Source organism: Eublepharis macularius, chromosome 4 (genome assembly GCF_028583425.1).
Source record: "Eublepharis macularius isolate TG4126 chromosome 4, MPM_Emac_v1.0, whole genome shotgun sequence".
Lineage (NCBI taxonomy): Eukaryota > Metazoa > Chordata > Lepidosauria > Squamata > Eublepharidae > Eublepharis > Eublepharis macularius.
Window position 1 is genome coordinate 4,199,181 of NC_072793.1, and position 14,125 is coordinate 4,213,305.

The 14,125-nt window shown below is 48.4% G+C and overlaps 1 protein-coding gene across 1 annotated transcript; it reads right to left on the bottom strand.

Moving 5' to 3' along the window:
- Positions 1–5,743: 5,743 nt before the first annotated feature.
- Positions 5,744–7,795, bottom strand: LOC129327176 (kinesin-like protein KIF2A). The gene has a single exon (XM_054975654.1). The coding sequence runs from the start codon at positions 7,793–7,795 to the stop codon at positions 5,744–5,746; it is 2,052 nt and encodes a 683-aa protein (XP_054831629.1).
- Between the last annotated feature and the right edge of the window lie 6,330 nt (positions 7,796–14,125).

The following is a 14,125-nucleotide window of genomic DNA, read 5'->3' on the forward strand; positions in this document are numbered from 1 at the left end:
AAATCTTTGCAGAAATGTGTTTCTATGTGCACAGCCCTAGGAACATTAAAGGCAAGAAGGAAGATGAAATGGAAGGTGCAACATGGGCTTCAAAAGAGAACATTTCAAAGTTTGTTATGAAATGGCAGCTGTTCTGCCACAGAAGGCTCCAAGTATCTCCTAAATCATATTTTTAGTTGCACTCAGAGAGAATGTTTTGCTAAGTGGGAAGTTGGTGCATCTGAAATGAGAAACAGCTAACGCTCATTCCTGAATACCTTGGGAAATAAGGTTATTTCCTGTTAATTATGTGAAATTTCTGAGCCACTTGGCCCTGTAGCCCAGGCTGCTCTATAGAAAACCGTGAACTGGATCCCTGGTTTTGCTGTATGGGAATAATGGAAGCGTGTTTTTTACTTTTAAAAAATGATTTGCTTGATCCAAAACTAACACCTGAGAAGGTAAACCTGCAATATTTACAGCTTGGTCCCCCAAATGCATAGGCATGACATCAGTAGTGCATAACTGGGCTTTTGAGCTATTGGTTTTATAGCATGCACACCCAGGCACACATACACAGCCGGATCAGGGACGGCCCGACTCATTCCCCTTCATGCATTTTATTTTTGCTGCTGGGAATAGGACTGGCCTCACTCAGCAGACAGATACCAAAGGATTTCACAAATCAAAGATGGAACAAAGAGGCCTGCGTTACTCTGTGTTGCAAGGAGTCCTTCTGTAGAAGCGCAGCTCAGAAAAGGTGCAATTATCTGGGTCATTTGATGCTTAAAACTCACTGCAAAAAGGGAAAAATGCTTGAACATTTGTTCCAGTGTGGTGTAGTGGCTAGATATTGGACAAGGATATGGGAGACGCAGGTTCAAATTCCCACCCTGCCATGGAAGCTTACTGAGTGACCATGGGCCAATCACACTCTCATCCTAACCTACCTCACAGGGTTACTGAGAGGATAAAATGGAGAAGAAGAGAACAATGAAAGATGCATTGAGTCCCCCTTGGGGAGAAATGAATGAATTCAAGTGGATTCAATTCATGGTGGATTCAATTCATGGTGGATTCAATTCATGGTGGATTCAAGAAAAGCAAGGTTTGAGTCCATTAGCACCTTAAAGACCAGCAAGATTTCCAAAATTGGTCTTTTAAGGTGCTACTGGACTTGAACCTTGCTCTTCTATTGCAGACCAACATGGCTACCCACCCGAAACTGGGTTCAAGAAAGACAAATGTAATATATTTATATACAGGAATGGGTTCATATGTACATAAAATAAAGGCGCAGATGTGTACATTTTCTCCTCCTTTGTGCAAGGTTGCAGTTTCTCCATGTCATTCCCATTTCTGGACTGACATGTACACTCTGCAATCAAATCCTGCCCTGATGTCTCTCATTAGTAGACAAACCAAGAAGTATGGACAATAAGTAGCACTTCTTGCTCAGCAATAACACATCCCATTCTTTTTGGTGCTGTTGAACAATAATGCATAAAAAAAACCTTTCTGGTGCACCACCAACTCCGGAAGTCAACATTCACCTATGTCTGTATCCTTGCCCTAAGACAATACTCACCAGATTAAGTTGCAAAATAGTAAAGAGTCCAGTACCACCTTGAAGCACCTTGACGACGCATCTGACGAAGAGAGCTGTGGTTCTAGAAAACTGATGCTATAATAAAGTTGGTTAGTCTTCAAGGTGCTGCTGAACTCTTTACTATTTTATTACTACAGTTCAACACGGCTAACTCCTCCAGATTAAGTTGGAAATACATACAGGACTACAGTATTGGCCTCATATTACAGCTTTTCTAACAAGTGACTAAGGGTCACTTTGCACATCATGACATTCCTACACGGAAAGCACATTTACATGCAATGTGCACATGGGAGTATAATGGGATTAATTCCATACACTTCTATTGCCATACAAATACATGCATGGAAACTGTCCCAGTGTGTACGTGCCCCGATTTAGTCCTACAGACGATCATCAACACGTGCAGCTACGTAAGCATTCGGTGGCTTTATACTCCCACATACAGATGCAGATGGAACCAGGATACAGTTCTCAGCTCACTTGCTCTGCTACTTCTCCAGAGCCCACTGATGGTGTCTGGTCTTGTACTGTTCAGATTTATTCCAAATCCCTCCCATTTCCAGTCCCCTTTCTCAGCAACTTGTGGATTAGCTGTTGTTGCACAGAGGTTGCTAGAGACTATATAGAACTTATACAGCTACAGCAGGTCAGAGTGCAGATGGAGAACAGCATACATCTTTTTCTGCCCCCAGCAGAGGAAACCATCAAGAAAAAACATTCTAGCCTAACTTTCATCTTGATATTCTAGTCTTCTCATATGGGGAACTAAAAACATAAATCATGGAATGTTATTAAAAAGTATTTCTATCCAGAAATTACTATTCAAAGCAGCTTACATAATTTAAAAGACTAACATTAAAACCAACCAATTTTTATATTTAATATATTAAATCAATTTATTTATACACACACACACACACACACACACACACACACACACACACACACACACGAGTCTTGACTGACTCATCAATGCCCAGCCCAAACCTCTGGATCTAAAAACATGAAATTTGGGGAGAACATTTCTTTCATGATGTGAACACCCACTAAGAAGGGATTTTTAAGAAATCTGTCCCCATAGGGGGTAAAATGTGTTTTCCCAAAGGGATACAGCTTCCCTGTGTGGCTGGCAGGCTGCTGCCTGCTTGTGTTCCCACCCACTGTCAACACAGCCACTCTTCCATGATTGGGCCAGCCTTTCTGGGTCATTTGCATATGCGGTCTGATTGATTCTCACCCCTAACATTCTAAACAGTATGCAGTTGCTATTGGGAGTCATGGAATGTGTCCTGAGGTAAAATGCACCTCCCTGTCTTCCCCTCAAATTTCCCTAGGGTTGCCAATCTCCCTGTGGGCCTGGCTTTCCTGTGTGGCTGGCAGGCTGCTGCCTGCTTGCACCCACCTGTCTCTGACTGGTCAGCTGTGGAACTCTGTGTTCTGAGGTAAAAATCAGGTCAAGGAAATTGCAGACACTTGAAGAAAGGTGGTAACTGGATTGAAAGTAGTTAAATACCATAGTGAAGCATGGGTATCAAGCTAGTTACATAATAAAACAAATTCCACAAAGGTAGCACCGTTAGTCTGCAGCAGCTAAAACAACATGAGACATTAAAAACAGAAACGTTCAGAAACCAGCGGGGGAGCATTTCTGTCTCCTACTCTAGACTTTAAAAAGGTTGTATATGTCAATCATTTCAGTCAGTCATTTCATAGAGTTTCAAAAGAAGATCCTGGTTTGTTACAGCTACGTTATTCATATACATTTGACATTATCATACTTGGACTCAATCAAGACTGGAGATGGGTGCCTCACTCTAGGAAGTAATTTTTAGGTGCTTAAGCCTGCAGTCCTAAAGGAACCTTCCATGATTTACTTTTACTGAATTATCTTCTACTTTTGTAATTCCATTCTTTGAATGCCTTATAGAATCCCATGTTTTATACTTTTTATTTATTTATTTATTTAAACATTTATATGCTGCCTTTCCATCCAAACAGGGTCCCCAAAGTGGCAATTCACCCAGAGTCTCAGTGAGAAAGGCGGGCTATTAATAATTAAAATAAATAAGGCTACTTCTCATATCAGTCGCAAAAAACAGATATTGTCTGATTCACAAAGAAAGAACACCAAAGCTTAGCCATTAAAGCCTAGCAGCTAAATTTTGCCTCGATGGATTAAATTCAAGTTCCCCTGGCTAAGATCTTGTGTCTTGTGCACAGACAGAACTCTGCAAATTCACAAGGTATTTTCCCTTGCATGCCTAAAGACTGGTGATCTAGAGAGCATGCTTAGACTACATCATTAAATTTTGCAACAGTGGGTGTGCTTCTTTTTTAATAAGTAAAGATCCAAGAGGACACATGGCTGGTGCCACAAGTCAAAGGACTGTGAGAAAGAAGAGGAAAGACTTCTACAGTTAATTAATTCTATGTGTATGTTTTAGTGGCTCTTGCTTATTCTTTATCTCAAAAGTTTAAGAAGCCAAGCTGGATTAATCTCTGCTTTTAAGGATCCAGAGGAGTTAGCCGTGTTAGTCTGTAGTAGCAAAATCAAAAAGAGTCCAGTAGCACCTTTAAGACTAACCAATTTTATTTTATTGTAGCATAAGCTTTCGAGAATCAAGTTCTCTTCATCAGATGCCTGATCCGAACTGGTCAAATACAGACCAGTATTTGACCAGTTCGGATCAGGCATCTGATGAAGAGAACTTGATTCTCGAAAGCTTATGCTACAATAAAATAAAATTGGTTAGTCTTAAAGGTGCTACTGGACTCTTTTTGATTTTGCTTTTAAGGAAGTGCTCTTATACACTAAATACTTCAGCGCTCCCCATTCTCTCTCACATAACAACACAGTGGGGTATTATCCCCCAGGTATTCCAGATCAACATTGGTGCAGATGGCCAGATAACTACTGTTCAAATGGGTTAAAGGCAGCTCAGCTGAAGTTTCATAACCTCTCTGCTTTTACTGCTGTCTGGAATTTAAAGGTGGGGCGGGGCGGAGAGCAAATATCTATCAGGTCACAATATGCAACTGTTTAACTTGAGGGGAATCACAAGTTGTGCAAGACAAATTTAAGGCCTGCAGTGAGCAAGCACCTCAGAGCCAAGCTACAAGTGACGCCTGACACAGGTTGGACACTTGTCAGCTTCCCTCAAGTTTTGATGGGAAGTGTAGGCATCCCGGTTTTACAGCTTGGCTCTCTGTTACAGCTGCAAGACCAGGATGCCTACATTTCCCATCAAAACTTGAGGGAAGCTGACAAGTGTCCAACCTGTGTCAGGCGTCACTTGTAGCTTGGCTCTCATTCTCAGATGCAGGTAAAATGGAGGTTGGGAGAGGCAGAGCAAAAGCCACACGCTTTTTAAAAAACAGGCTCCATGGGTAGATGCTACATTACTCTCAGCTGCTTTTGGACGAGAACATTTTCCTCCCACTTTTCCCACAGCACAACAATGCTTGATTCAGCCTTTCTAAGCAGGTGAACCTTGGTCATTCACTTGCGATTCGAAGATGTGCTTTTCTTCCAGTGTTGTTTTAAAAATCCCGTATCTTCACACTGTGTTCCCTCATTTTATAAGCCAGTTCACAATAAAACAAGCACATTACACTTCTCCTCCTCCCACACCCCCAATATTAATCTCCATTGCTGAGGGCACGTTTTAGCCCCTCCTCCCAGGATAGGAGGTCTTTAATTTCGGGTGAACCAAGCAGGGAGGAGCAACGGCTTGGGGGGTGGGGGGACCAAGCATAACGTTCACGCTTATCGGAGGCCAAAACCAGTCCTCTCCTCATCCCCTACAAGGTATCAGCTGTAGAAATAACCAGTGCTTTATATTCTTTGTTTGTTTAAAGAACTCTCAAAATATCAAATGACCAGGGATTCTGTTTTCAGCTTGAAATAATGCGATCTTAGAACCTTATAGGAAAGACCTGGAGACACCGCAGGACATTTTTTCTTACGCTAGTTTCAGATGGCATTCAATGGGAAGGGGGAAAAGGGCTGGAACGAAACAATACGTTCAGACCAATATACGATTTTAAGTATTCTTTAAGCTTTCAAATTGTCCAGCGGGGAGCTCCACTGTGCTGTAACACTGAGATAGCCCCATAGCATCATGTAGAATGGGACCCTCCTTTCATCTCCCGTCACAGAACACGGGATTTCTTCACAGCTACAGGCCCATTTGCCAGTTCTTCATTACAAAGGTCTGAGCGGAAAGATTTCAGTTTATCCTGGATCTCTGTCAGAACAGCGATCTTTCGGGCCAACACAGCTTCAAACTGTGCAGCATAAAAATCCATGTCATAGTCTACTTCTTGCGCCATGTGGAGGAATGCTTTCAGCCACCGGAGAGGCTCCTGGTGGTCCTCCCCTAGCATTTTCTCATCAATCCCCTTCCTCTTTTTCTGGTCTTTAGGTCTGCTAACAAATGTAAGCGACTGTGGCGAGACCCGATCCTCTTTTTGAACACAAAACACTTTGAACTCGTCCGTCTCAGGCAAACTTTGGATTGCCCATGGCCTCGCCAAGTCATCGTACTGATAGACAGATCTGGGCACGGCAGGATGGAATTGCTTGAAAGCGTTCAGGTCCACGGAGAGTTCTTTCACCCTGTTGGCATACCTCAAGGTGTTGAGCGTGTGCTCACATGACTTCATCCCAGGGGAAATCGTGGCGATCATGCACGTGCAGGAGTTTTCTCCTATGAAGGAGTCCCTCAAGACTTGAGTAAGCTTACTAGCTCGGAACGGCGTGTGGCCTTTGTTGCGCCCCAAGGCCCTAATGCATTCCTTCAGCGCCAAGAGGCTCCTGTTGATCTCGGCGCCCTCCAACCTGGTTTGCCTGTCTGCGGTGGACGTGTCAGCTCCTCTCTCGTTGCCAGCTAAATCGATCAAGGAAAACTTCCCGTATAGCCTCCCTTTCCTCTTGAGGATGATCTGAAACACGGCGTGGCTCCGCGAGGAGTGGGTGTTGACGGAGGTCTGCGCCGAGGTCCGGCACCTGTTCCCGGTCTCGATGAGCTTCATCACGTCCTCCACGCAGAGGACTTCCTGCTCCAGCAGCCCGACCACCTGGACCTGCTGGTTGCTGTCCTCCAGCACCCGGAGCTGCTGCTTCCAGTTGAGCAGGTCGTAGACCTTCCCCCAGTAGATCTCAAAGAAGGCCCCGAAGACCTGCAGCTCCAGCCCCCGGGAAGCGGGCTCCTGCAGCCGGCGGAAGACGTCCCTGGCCACCATGGCGTAGATGCCCTTGGCGGCCTCCTGCCGCTTCCCGGAGAAGTCCCCGCCCATGGTGTGGGTCTTGCCGCTGCCGGTCTGCCCGTAGGCGAAGCAGGTGGCCCTGCCGCCGCGGAAGACGCTCTCCACCAGCGGCTGGGCCGTGTGCCTGTAGACGCTCTCGTTGCTGGCGCCCTCGTCGAAGGCGCGGTCGAAGCGGAAGGTCTGGTGCTCCAGGTAGCGCGTGAGGTCCAGCCGCTGCTTGGCCTCGTGCACCAGCACCAGCTCGGCGCACGGGATGGTCACCACGTCGAAGTCGCGCAGCTCGGCCTCGCGCTGGCTCAGCGGCCGCTTGCGCACGCACACCGAGATCTTGCGGGCGCCGCCGTGGCCGTGGCCGCCGGCGGCCTCGGCGGGGCAGCTCTGGGCCAGCAGGGCGCCGCCGGCCCGCTGCAAGGCGCCGCGGTAGTCCTCGATCATGCCGATGGTGGCGGCGTGCGGGTGCAGGCGGCCGGCTTCGCGCTGGGCGCGGCGCGCCAGCAGCTCCCGGTGGCGCCACTCCCGCCGCTCGCGCAGGCGCTCCACCTCCAGCACGCAGGGCGACTTGCGCGCCGGGCTGGGGCCGCCGGGCCCGGGGCTGGCCCTGCTGAGCGTGCCGCCCGAGGCGGGCCTCCGGGGCTGGCGCTCGGCGCCGTCGCCGCCCGGCTTCTCCCTGCTGATGGGCGTCACCACGTAGCGGGCGGGCGGGCCGGGCCGGTCGCCGTGGCCCGCGGGCGGCGCCAGGTGCGGGTTGAGGGCGAAGGCGCGGGCCAGCTCCACCTGCTTGCCCTTGCTGGCGCCCGCCTCCACCCACTCGGCCGTCAGGCTGCCCGAGTCCTCGTGCAGCGCCGTGACCAGGGCCGGGTGGACGCGGCCGTCGCTGCGCTCGATCTCCAGATAGGTGCCCACCTGCAGGGCCCCGAACTGCGTCGCCGTGGCCATGGCCGTGGCCGGCCGCGCTGGGGCCTGCGCGGGGGGCGCCTCCCCGATGCCGGGCAGCCGCGGGAAGCGCGAGAAGGCGCCGGGGGCCGGGCGCAGGGCCGCCCCAGGCACACCGCCGCGCTCAGCCGACGCCCGGGGCTGGGGAAAGGCGCCCTCGCGCATGGCGCGCCAGCCCGCTTCCCCGCCGGCCCGCCGCGCCCGCGTCACAAGGGCCGCCTCGGGGTAGCCAAGGCCGCCGGCCGGCCGCCCTCGGGAGACGCGCGCGGAGCGCCGGGGCGGAGGGGACGGCTCGTCCCACGGCCTCGCTCGTCGCCGCCGAACGCCTCGGCAGGAGGGGACGAGGCGCCCCTTCTGACGCGGATGCCCCGCGAGCGAGTGTGCCGCGCGAACGGACGCGTGAAAAGCGCCCCCCCCCTCCGCTCCGGGCTCCAGGGCCTTCCGCCCGGTTGCCAACCTCCAGGTGAGGCCTGGCGACCTGGACGTTCAACAGATGGCCAGGCTCCCGAGATCAGCTCCCCTGGGGGAAAAGGACTGCGTCGGAGGGGGACTCTGGTGTGACAGCCCCGCTGAGCTGCCTCCCCAGACTCTCACCTCCCCGGGCTGCACCCCCAAATCTCCTGGCATTCCCCACCCTAGAGTTTGCAACCTCATCCAACCCGGACTAGAAACTGAAGCAGTCCTGGCTGAACCCCCCACAGTTGAGAAGAGATGTCACTTCGGGTTTTAGACGACTACTCTTCAATCTGAAAGGGTGACTGGCTTGGAAAGGAGGGAAGCTTAAATCCTTTCCAAATGAACATTTAACAGCTCCTTCCTTTCAGCAAACAAAAAGTGCTCCAAGCATTGCAATTAACCACTTGGTCCACTAATCACAGCATTTTTTAGAAAGCCAGGACTTTAATCAAAAGTGGCCTTGAACGAGTATTGAGTGGCAATGACATTGTGGTCAACAATTTAATCCGCTGTTGATTTGGGGTAATGAATGTAATAGCCCAATTCTAAGCGTGTTTCTTTAGAAATAAATCCCATGGCCTTCAGGGGGTTAGGCTGCATGCTTACCCATGAGCAACCCCCATGAGCAGAATGGCATTTACTTCCCAATAAACACATGCATAGGATTTCATTGAAGTGTGCTTAGGAAATAATCTTTTCAAGTAATAGTTGACACATCAAGTGAAAGGATACGACTAAAGGTTCTCAAAATATTATTTATAATGAGTTACTGTAATGTGCATTGGGTGACCTTTAGCGTATAAATGGAGAATAGAATTTTTAAAAGGTGTTTTGCAGTGTTAGCCACAATGTACAGTTTATGCAGCCCAGTCGTATGCATGTTTACTCAAAGTAAACCCCACTGCATTGAAAGGAGGTTGCTCCTGAATGAGCGTGCATAGGATTGTAGCCTTACAGTTCAGGCCCATACATGTTTATCCAGACATATATCCCAATGTATTTAATTTAATTTTATTCAGTTATTCCCTGGGTAAGTATTTGGAGAGCTGCATCCTTATGGTGCAATCTTAAGTAGGCTTCAGTGGGCATCTGCTCAGGATTGCACTTTTAGTTAAAGCCCTTCCTCTGAAGAAGGCACGCCCACAATTTTTTCAAAACCCCACCAATTATTTACTTCATTGAGGCCCTGCTTTTCTCTGAGTGGGGACTCAGAGCAGCTTACACCCTCCTCCCCTCCTCCATTTATCATTCCAGCAGCCCTGTGAGGTCAGCTGCATGGAGAGGGTGTGATTGGCCAAAGCTCCCCAGCAAGCCTCTGTGGCCGAGCAGAGATTTGAATCTGGGTCTCCCAGATCCTAACCTGACACTCTGACTAGTAGTCCACAGTACTTTATTCTGCAATACTGCAATAATTAAGTATGAAAGTAAAAAGGGTGGCCACCATTCCACTGGGCAGCAACCAAGTTGCCTTTTTCCTTCTTTTCCTGATGGGTGTTTCTGAACAGCTGTGTGTCAGTTGTCAATTAAATAGCTACACAGGCCTAAAGAAAAGTGACCTGTCCCTTCAATAGAGGCTTGGTGACATTACTGACCCGCATGCCATGAAAACCTTGATCTGTGCACTTCCACACATTAAGCCTCAGTTTAAAAGGCAGAACATCTTTTCCTGGTCTGTTAGCAACCCTCTGAACAGCAGAAGTTTTTGTTGTCACTGTACTTCCGTTCTTGCCTGTCCTCTAAGCTGTTAAAGAAGCCCTGCCATAGAGATGGCTACAACCTTAATTAGCATCCCAAGAAGAACCTCCTCCTAGACAGGCCAAAAAGTTGCTAGGGGGACATACGTGCGCGCGCACACACCACCGCCACCGCCTCCCTTGCTACCTTTCTTTAGCAAATACAAGACTAAGGTGGGGAAGGGAGGGGAGAATTCAAAATCAAGAGTTTGAAGACAAAACTCTGGGCTGACAGGTTGAAGTTCCAGAAAGGGGCCAGAGAGCACAGGACTCTAATCTGGAGAGCTGGGTTTGATTCCCCCCATCCTCCACTTGAAGCCAGCTGGGTGACCTTGGCCTAGTCACAGCTCCCTCTGAGCTCTCTCAGCCCCACCCACCTCACACGGTGTTTTGTTGTGGGGATAATAATATCATACTTTGTAAACTGCTCTGAGTGGGCATTAAGTTGTCCTGAAGGGCAGTATTTAAATCGAATGTTGTTATTAAAGTATGCTATCTGGGAATGAAGCAGGTGTATTTGCTGTGTGGGTTTTTAAGGTCACTTCCCGTCCTCGAGTAGTTAGATAAGAGTGAATGGAATGCAGACTAGAAGCAGAATTACAGACTTGCTTTTCGAAGTGTGTTCTGCTTTTCAGGGCACCTCCAATGGTGAGGCTGAACAAAAGCTCAGCTGTCAGATCGCAAAGGTCAGGATACGCTGGACTGACAGGTTGAAGTTCCAGAAAGGGGCCAGAGAGACATTTGAAAATGAACCTTTGGTTGTGGTCCTAGGCATGTTTCTTTGGGCATCCTGTTGAAATCAGTGAGACTTACACCTAAGCAAATGAATTTCAGAAGGTTAGAGTGTGCGAGTGCCCAATTGGATTTTATTTCGGTACTTGGAATTTTCCTTGAATCATGTGCAATACTGGGACTTTTATTCCCCTTTTTCCAGGACTTAGCTCAGACATTTCCTCTGTCTGTGTTGTTTTTAGAGGGGTGATAATGTTTGGCCTTGATCCTGTGAGGACCTGTAAGAAAGAACCTTCGTAGTTTCTACAGGCAGATACACACTTCATAGCTGTCTAATTTTAGAAGTAAGATACGTACTAGGCAGGGCTTTTTTTCTGGGAAAAGAGGTGGTGGAACTCAGGACTGCACAATGACGTCACTTTGGGTCAGCTGAAACAAGGGGAGTTTTTTAAAGTTTAAATCACCCTTGGCGAAAATGGTCACATGGCCGGTGGCCCCGCCCCCTGGAGATCAGGGGGCAGGGCCACCGGCCATGTGACCATTTTCAAGAGGTGCCGGAACTCCGTTCCACCGTGTTCCTGCTGAAAAAAAGCCCTGGAACTAGGAATTGCTTGTCATGCAGGTAGAATTGCCAGTTGGCCTGGAAAGAAGTGTCCTCTTCTTTCTGTACAGTCTTAATATGTGGAAATTGGCAGTTCACACTTTTCATTAATGGAAGTAAAAAAAAAAATCCCACTGAGTCTCTGTTAAAGGGGCAGGACATTTTTTTCCTCCAGCCAGTTGGCAACCTTAGTGATGTGAGATCAGAACAGAGAAAATGTCCCAGTTTGGGAACTGACAAATATCCAAGCCTTCCAATCTAGAATCCAGTTAACAGTAATGTGTAACACTTGAGGCATTCGCTGAACAGATCTCTGTGCCAAGCTAGAAGTGACGAATTACACTTGAATGGCTAGGTGATCGAGTGGAGTGCAAGTGAACAGGGAGGAATACACGTGAGTCTGTTCACTTGCTATTCAAGTGTAATTTGTCACTTCTAGCTTGGCCCTCTGTCTCCCGTCAATTAACGGGAATGTTCTGAGTATAACAGTCTGTGTCTTTCTTAAAGGATCTCCTTTGGCTTTTGTTCAGGTCTCTTGATGGATTTCTAACATCCTCAGTCAACGCATTTAAATTGTCCCCTTAATCCTAGGAAGTCTCCCCTTCTTTCCTCCTGGATAGAAGAAACTTCGAAATGGTAACATTGAGATTTCTTCCATACTTTGAATGTGTATGCTTATAATGTTTTCAGTTGAGGTGTCCTCATTTGGAGATTAATCAAAGGTAGTGGAGATGTGAAGGTGAGGAGGGTGAAGTTGGTTGACATCTAGTTAAATGTGCAGTCGTCTCTCTGCTTTAGAAAATACCCCTGATTAATCCAGAATAATCTTTCTTGGTTATGTGGTTCACAGTCACAGGTTATAATTATCTTTATTTAAGTATGCGTACAATGAAAGAGTAGGAACATCTAAATGTTTACTAACTAATGGTTTCACTGAGTTAAAAACTATTAAGCACAAACTTTAAGAAGAATTTGGTATGGTGTGTGCAATGCTGTTTCACAGATTTTTTTATTGACATGCTATTGTGGTTTTCATTTCATTGGATGCTGTGACTGTTTCAGTTGTGTTAATGACTTTTTATGACCATGAACTGCCTTGAATTCTCAAAAGGTGTTGTATCAATTTTCAAATAAAATACGGCCCTCCCAGCCAGCAGTTTCCACTGATAAGGCTGGGGGGCGCTCTTTGCCTCCCTGGAAGGAGGAGGAGACAGAGCATCTCCATGGTATCTGGGTCTCAGGCCGGAGGGGCGGAGAAAGGAGTCTTATCAGGCAGCTCCGCCCTCCCAGCTTCTCAGGTGCACTTTGTGCTTGGCCTGAGCAGGGCCCATCTCAAGCTCTCTCAGCCAAGCTCCTCTGAGGCTGTTTTGCCAAAGGCCCTCCTGGTTATGCAGGTATAGCTGCCTTGGAGAAGCTGTGATGCTCCCCTTGCTTGCAGCCTTCAAACTCCGGGAGGAGAGCCAGGGCCCAGCGCCAGGCTCGGGTTTGGCAGAGGCTTTTTCTTATTTACATTTGGGGGCTGTTGTCTACCTGGGCTTGCTAGTTGGGGAGGGCAGAATAGAAATTGAAAGTAGATAAGTAATCAGTCAGGAGGGCTAAAGCAGGATTATATATAGCCCTTGCAGGCCTCTGGCCTACCTAGGCTCTTCTCCCCTCTTCCTCTCATTTTACTTTGTTAGGAGAGAGTACTTGCATTGGCGGCGGCGGCAGCAGCAATAGGCTTGGCTGCAGGCCACGGGTGAGTTGCAGCCATCTGAGGAGAGGATTGCTTCATATACTTTTGCCACAGGCTTAACAGAGTGGATGCTGATAGCCCCCCCCCCCCGTCTAGGCTTTTCTCTCCCCTGCCGTTTACACTTACTTGGGAGGGAGTATTACTAGCAGCAATAACTCGGCCTAAGGCCTTCAGGCAGCAGGGGGGCATTTTGTGGGAGGGCTTGGCAGTTTCTTCTATTGGGTATGGCCATTTTGAGAGTGGCACCCGGTGGCCTGCTTAGCCTCCTGGCAGTAGCAGCCATGTTGTGAAGGCATCTGCAATAATGCACAGCACCAGGGGTGGCCATTTTGAGTGTGGCATTTGTGTGGCCATTAGTGGGGCTTTTGCAGCTTATCCTGTGCTGAGGGCGACCATTTTGAGAGTGGCACCCAGTGGCCTGCTTAGCCTCCTGGCAGTAACAGCCATGTTGTGAAGGCATCTGCAATCTGCACAGCTCTGGGGGGTGGCCATTTTGAGTGTGGCATTTATGTGGCCTGATTTGCCTCCTGCTTACTGGCAGTAGCAGCCATTTCAGTGGGGCTTTTGCAGCTTATCCTTTGCTAGGGTGGCCATTTTGAGAGTGGCACCTGGTGGTCTGCTTAGCTTCCTGGCAATGGTGGCCATGTTGTGAAGGCATCTGCAATATGTACAGCTCCAGTGGTGGCCATTTTGAGTGTGAGCTTTGTGTGGCCTGATTTGCCTCCTGCTTGCTGGCATAGCAGCCATGTTATGGGCTTTTTACACCTTATCCTGTGCTGGGAGTGACCATTTTGAGTGTGTCTCATGGCAGCCTGCTTAGCCTCCTTGCACTGGTGGCCATTTTATAGAGGCCTCTACAGGCTACACAGTGTTTGGGCTGCCATTTTGGGGGTGCTGTGTTCCTATTGGGCTTTGAAGCTCTAAAGCAGTCATTTTACATTACGTTACATTACATTACATTATATTACTGTACGTTTCCATCATGCCACCCAGAAAGGATAGTAGCCCTGCTAAGGGCAAGCAGCCAGCGAATAGGCCTCCTGCAAAGCGGCCCTGCAGACTCTTCCTTTGAGGAT